The sequence below is a fragment of the Lolium rigidum genome, chromosome 7 (genome assembly GCF_022539505.1).
Source record: "Lolium rigidum isolate FL_2022 chromosome 7, APGP_CSIRO_Lrig_0.1, whole genome shotgun sequence".
Taxonomy (NCBI): domain Eukaryota; kingdom Viridiplantae; phylum Streptophyta; class Magnoliopsida; order Poales; family Poaceae; genus Lolium; species Lolium rigidum.
This window is the reverse complement of record NC_061514.1, coordinates 18634070-18640503: the sequence shown is the minus strand read 5'-3', so window position 1 is coordinate 18640503 and position 6434 is coordinate 18634070. Positions and strand designations below refer to the sequence as shown.

The 6434-nt window shown below is 45.4% G+C and overlaps 1 protein-coding gene across 1 annotated transcript; it reads left to right on the top strand.

The window, feature by feature from the left end:
* The first annotated feature begins 380 nt into the window (after positions 1 to 380).
* Positions 381 to 2818, top strand: LOC124676640 (endonuclease 2-like). Its single transcript, XM_047212682.1, has 7 exons — positions 381 to 550; positions 661 to 832; positions 1644 to 1736; positions 1838 to 2070; positions 2171 to 2238; positions 2312 to 2382; positions 2474 to 2818. Exons 1-7 carry the CDS (start codon positions 446 to 448, stop codon positions 2593 to 2595), a joined length of 864 nt encoding a protein of 287 aa, XP_047068638.1. The 5' UTR covers positions 381 to 445; the 3' UTR covers positions 2596 to 2818.
* Positions 2819 to 6434: the final 3616 nt, after the last annotated feature.

The window sequence follows — 6434 nt, the reverse complement described above, 5'->3', positions numbered from 1 at the left end:
ACCCCACGTACGTACCAATCAGAATTCAGAAACGAGACACGTGTTCGTTCGTTGGCTTTGCGACTGCAACGGGCAGATAGCGAGCGATTTTTGCTCCGTGCCACACATGCGAACCACGCCGACCAATTTACAGACCACGACTTCAAGCAGGCCGGGAGAGACGGTCACATAGCGCCGCAAGCAACCCGGCCAGCCGGCCACCATGTGCTCACATGTAAGTAGAGCTTCCTTGTCAGTTCCAAACTCCTCGCAAAAGGCATCCGGATCAGAGAAGGAATCTGCCAAAACGCGGTCGTTGTCTAATTGGCTAGCCGGCGGGTGCATAAATAGAGGAGCAGTGCCGAAGGTAGACGACACAAAAGAAGGAAAGCAACACCACAACAACAACAGCAGAGACCAAGGTATAGCTAGAGAGAAGCTAAGCTTGAGTTGAGCTTGAGCTGCGATGGGGTTGCTCATGCTGCTCCTGGTCGTCGCGGCAGCGGCGAGTGCTCCGGCAGCAGATGCGTGGGGCAAGGAGGGGCACTACATGACCTGCAAGATCGCCGATGTAAGCAAACCGACGATCATCTGTTTGTTAGGTGCTAGCACCAGCGACGCTCGAGGTAGAGGGGTATATATACTCTGTTTGGTGATCGGTGTGCAATTTTGCTGCTGCAGAACTTCCTGACGGAGGAGGCGGCGACGGCGGTGAAGGGGCTGCTGCCGGCGTGGGCGAACGGGGAGCTGGCGGAGGCGTGCTCGTGGGCGGACTCCCAGCGGTTCCGGTACAAGTGGTCCAGCCCGCTGCACTTCGCCGACACCCCCGGCGACTGCGAATTCAGCTACGCCAGTACGTGCTCATCTCCTTTGCTGCTTCTAGCTTGCTTAGTTACTTCCCCGTGCAGCCGTGCTTGCTGTCAACCGGCCATGCATGCACCCAGTTTTAGCTGTGGAGTAAACACTTTTAGCCACTACTTATTTACTCTCAGGAAAATCATTACATGCGCTTATTCTTTCCGGTGAAGCTTAATTAGTCGGCGCTTTTACTACTACTATTTCGCTAACCTAACCTTAGTAACAGCATGTCGCGATCGGACGTTGAGTGCTGCTCTGACTTTGAGCTTGAGCCCGTGCTTAATTAGAGGTCCGTCCCGACACGTTATTTGCCGTGCTCGCGTGCAACCCTGGGCATACACGTACCTCACGTCACCTTCACTCGTTACTGAAGCAACCCTGATCATATCTATCTGTCTGGTCAGTAGCAGTTGTAGCTAACCGCTTCAGAGGAGAGAAAAAAAAGGCATAGAGTTTCTCTCTTTGGTGCATCTCAAAGGGAATATACTACTTCTTCTGATAGGATGACTGACTGGCCTGCCAATCTTGCTAGATTGGGCAAGCAGGTTAGGCCTTCGTCACTGCTCAAGCATCACTGCTCAAGCATGAACGAGGCGTTTGCTTGAGCAGTGATGTCGATCGGTAACTCTCACTGAACACTTGTCGACGTTGTCGTAGAGCTCGCGGTAGGATACGGCCTTGCGGCCAGAGTTTGACGAACAAGAACAACAAGCCAAAGGCCAAACAACACACACCTAGATCGCGTCAGAATCATCACATCATTTCTCTTTGTGCTTCCAAGCTGACTTGTTTTTCTTTTCGGGCAGGGGACTGCCACGACACCAAGGGGGAGAAGGACAGGTGCGTGGTGGGGGCGATCAACAACTACACTGCCGCGCTTAAGGACTCGTCCAGCCCATGTAATTAAGCTTCACTCTTCGATGCACGTACTCCATTATTTCAGCAGAGTCATGTACTGTGTTCTTACGCCATCCATGGGGTTGCTGAATTCTGGTGCCAGATGATCCGACGGAGAGCCTCATGTTCCTGGCCCACTTCGTCGGCGACGTGCACCAGCCGCTCCACTGCGGCCACGCCGACGACCTCGGCGGCAACACCATCATCGTCCACTGGTACACCAGGAAGGGCAACCTGCACCATGTATGGGACGTGAGCGTCATCGAGACGGCGATGAAGGACTTCTACGACAACGACCAGGCCACCATGATCGAAGCCATCCAGCGAAACATCACCGTAAGCTGCTACCTACCTCTGCACTGCACACCAGTGTCTTGCATTCCATCCCATGAACCATACCACTCCAGCTTAATTTCACCTCGAGTAATTTTTGCAGGATGTTTGGTCCAACGAGGAGAAGCAGTGGGAGGCGTGTCGTCTCAGGACAAAGACCTGCGCTGAAACGTAAGAGTTCACCATGAGCTGACAAGGTGAAATATATACCCTGCAGAGCCTGACGGCTGAAGGTGAACTGCAGGTACGCCAAGGAGAGCGCGCTGCTGGCCTGCGACGCGTACGAGGGCGTGGAGCAGGACATCACCTTAGGAGGTAATGACAAATCGATTACCCAATTCGAAGGCGCTGCCGGTTGGAAGTAAGTGCATGTGGTGACATTTTATCGGGATTAAACTGCGTGCAGATGACTACTTCTTCAAGGCGCTGCCCGTCGTCGAGAAGAGGATTGCGCAGGGAGGCGTGAGGCTGGCGGCCATCCTCAACCGGATCTTCGGTGAAAAGAATGGCAGGGTGCAGAGCAGCTGATCTGATTTCCTACTAGTAGTAACTAAGGAAGAACAAGATTATCATGTCTGACCATGTTGCTTCACCAAATCTAGAATTCACGATTAGATGTATTATCCCCATTCATCGAAGCGGCTTAGAGTTGCTGCGGTAATTCATGATACATGTACCACTACCTACATGATGATGTATTGACACCATTGTATCCTACTCCTATTATTATGTTTTACCATCCAGACTGATGTACACCACACGAACACTCAATAGTGAATAATATTTAAAATGGCAAAGGATTTATCACCATTATTATACCTGACAACTTATAATTTCCTCGTTATAAAAATGCGATAATTGAGCCTTGCACACCTACTAGTCAGTGTGAAGAACTTGAGAACCTCTTACAGGGCAAGGTCAGCAACTCTGCATAACAACAGTCTGCCTTCTGCCCTGTCTTCTCCTTCTCCCATTTTTGAATTTCTATGATATTCAGTAACAAATCAACGTGGAATCTAAATTCCACTCTTCTTGCTATGCTGTAAGCTTCGCATTTTGCATCCTAATTTTCTTGCCAACGAGGATCTCCACAATATGGTTAGTAAAGATGTAGCTGTACAACCACTACATATGGAGTACAAACACAACTTGGCGTACAACTCCTCATCACATCACCGAAGTTGCATTTTTTTTCGAAAAGGAAGGTTAATTCCCTGGCCTGCACAGGGAGGTTGCACGGATGAACAATTGTCGTTTATGGGCCAGACAAAGAAAGTAAAGCCGCCTGCAAAAGTAAAGTAAAAAAATAAACCCATTTCTTAGGGGCGCTTTTGTGCTTAAATACTAGCTGAATATTAAAGTTATCATGTAGCTTCATACTGGAAAGATGTTCATTACCCAAAACTAGCACTAGCAAGCTGTAGATTGTCAAATGCCTTCTGAATTCTGGTTACATAGCAAGTTCTCATAAACGTTTATAGGTCTTGGCAAAAAAAAATCGTAACAGATACCCTTTTTTGTCCTTAAATACAGATTTAAAAAAGTTAACGTATGAAAAAAATAGAAATAGGATAAATAAATTTTAGGGGGCAATCTGCAAAAAAAAATTTGGCCACGTCATCAAACTAACGGTTGCTGTGACGGAGTGATCAAAACACTCGCGCAGGGCAACTTCGTGACCCAGTATTCATGATTTGCAAGTTCATGACCAAAACGCACATCCGGGGCAACTTCATATACCAAATTGGGGTTTTTCTCTCAAAAATATAACAATCAAGGATGGTCATATAACAATGTTATGATACAAAAAAATGTATAAGATTCAAAAGTGGAAAAGGCCAAAAGAGTAGTAGTAGAAGAAGTGGGAGACACACGTATCCTTGCATTGCATTTTGCATTTTCCCCAGATTTGGACTTAAGAAGAAGGGCATTTGGGTCAAGGTGGAAGCTTGGAATGATGATCCAGAACCTATGGAAGTGCTCAAAGAAGCTTGGATCAAAGTGACTGGACTACAAACCAAGTGGTGTGAGTGGACTAGTCTTGATCAAGCTGTTTCTGTCTGTGGTCTGTTACTAGAAGTAGATTGGCTAAGTTTGTTCAGGAACAATGCTCAAGAAGTCAGGGTAAAGGTTCACTGCAGGGATCCCTCCAAACTACCTCCTGGAAGATTGTTTGGGTTCCATGGGAACCTTTTCCACCTAGGCTTCACTCTAGAAAGTGTTATTTCCAGCAATGAAGAGAATGATGACCTGCTTGGAGAAGAGCTTGATGATCAGAGCAAGAGAGATGCTGAGGGGAATAATCAAAGTGGACAAGACAATGGGAGTGGGTCTGGTGCTGCTGCTAAACCTCAATCTTTTTCTCTTGGGAACATTCATCAGGCCTCTACCAATGACCAGTATTCCCAGAAAGATCAAGTGATGGATGATCCTCTTGGAGAGAATTGTGCTCCTCCAGAATCAAGTACTGCTGATGTTTATCAGAAGCTTCTCCAGAGAGGACTAGTTGATCAAGAGGGTGCTTTTGTGTGGGACAAGACTCCAGTCTCTGCAGCTGCAAGTGAGGAAGTGAAAAAGTTCTGGTACAGTGAGAAAATGCTTCAAGGTAACCTGACCAACCAGTTTGAAGAGACTGCTCCTGAAGATGATGATCAGGATTTGGAGCTACCTGATGATATCATGCCAGAGGTAGAGCTTTCCTTCATATCTGTTGATCAAGTGACTGAGAAGCAGCCAGCAAAAAGAAGATCCAAGTGGGGGCCTGTGCAACCTGTTAGACAGAGTAGCAAGATTGACAGGTCTAAGAACATCATGGAGAAGGCTCAGGAGATGAAGAAGATTAACAACCTGGAGGTTCCAAGGATGAGAGGTATAATGTCCAACAATCCTTTTAATGTTTTACATGTTGATGAATTAGATACTGTTGCCAAAATAGTTGGTATCAATTTAGAGTTAGAAACTGATAGCATGCACTCAGCTTGTTCCTCCCCTAGAGCTGCTTCCTTGTCTGATAAGGACCAGCAAGAGGAACTTGCTGAGGAATGGATAGATGTTATTAGGAAATCTCGGGGCAAGCACCCCAACTAGTTTTACCTATGATATGTGCTTTTTGGAATAGCAGGGGCATCTCCGCCCCTGGTAGACAGCTTTTCATTAATGATAACTTAGTGCCTTTGAATTTAGACTACATTGGCTTTCAGAAAACTAAAAAAGGAGAGTTTAGTAACTCCTTTCTGAAAAACCTTCTATGAAATAGAAATTTTGTTTGGAATTTATTACCTGCAATAGGCTCTGCTGGTGGTATCTTAGTAGGTATTAATGCTGATCTCTTAGAGGTCTTAGCTTGGGAGATTAAGACTTTCTCTGTGAGTGCTGTAGTTAAAAATAGGAGGAATGATTTTATTTGTAGAATTACTACTGTCTATGGATCTGCCTATGAGGAGAGGAAACAGGAGTTTATTTCTGAACTTCATGAACTCTGTCTTAATTGGGAAGGACGTGGGTCGATAGGTGGTGATTTTAATCTAGTTAGATTTGTTGAAGATAAGAATAATGGTAATATAGATTTCAAATGGGCTGATAAGTTTAATGCCTGGATAGAATTGTGGGCCCTTATGGAGATAGGGGTCTCTGGTAGGAATTACACTTGGGGGAATAATCAAGAGAACCCTGTTATGTGTAAACTTGACAGGATCTTCTGTTCTACCTCTTTTGATAGTTGCTTCCCCTTAGCTAGTGCAAAAGTGTTATCTAGATCAGGTAGTGATCATACCCCTCTTGTTTGGGACTCTGGTGAGAGCAGAATTCCAAAAAAGGGAGGTTTTAAACTTGAGAAATGGTGGTTAGCTATTCCTGAATTTGCTGTGTTGGTAAATAGAGCTTGGAGTTTAGAGGTTGATAATAACAATGTAATTGATGTATGGCAACAAAAACTTAGCCTATTTAGGAGATTACCTAAAGGGTGGAGTAGTAATTATGAGGCTGCAGCTAGGAAGCAGAAGAAAGATCTTATGAAAGAATATGATGCTCTTGACATTAAGTCTGAAACCTGTGTCCTTTCTCAGCTTGAGAGGGAGAGATGGGATTTCATTCTTAGAGAGTTGAATTCTTTTTGGATCTTAGAGGAAACTAAAGCTCGACAGAGATCTAGAGATAGGAATATTCTAGAGGGAGACAGAAACACAGCATATTTCCATGTTGTGGCCAATCAGAGAAGGAGGAAAAAATGCATCCATGTCTTAGATGGGCCTGATGGTCCTGTAACTGAGTCTGGAGAAATGCTCAAAGTAGCTACAGACTTTTATAAAGATCTGTTTAAAAAAGAAAATAGACCAGACATCAGACTCCAAGATAATTTCTTCTCTGAA

Bases quoted from the DNA above. Each gene is read 5' to 3' on its own strand.
- LOC124676640 (XM_047212682.1), top strand. From the start codon at position 446: ATGGGGTTGCTCATGCTGCTCCTGGTCGTCGCGGCAGCGGCGAGTGCT. The intron at 1,737-1,837 runs GTAATTAAGCTT...TTCTGGTGCCAG, and splicing joins TAAGGACTCGTCCAGCCCAT to ATGATCCGACGGAGAGCCTC. The intron at 2,383-2,473 runs GTAATGACAAAT...AACTGCGTGCAG, and splicing joins GCAGGACATCACCTTAGGAG to ATGACTACTTCTTCAAGGCG.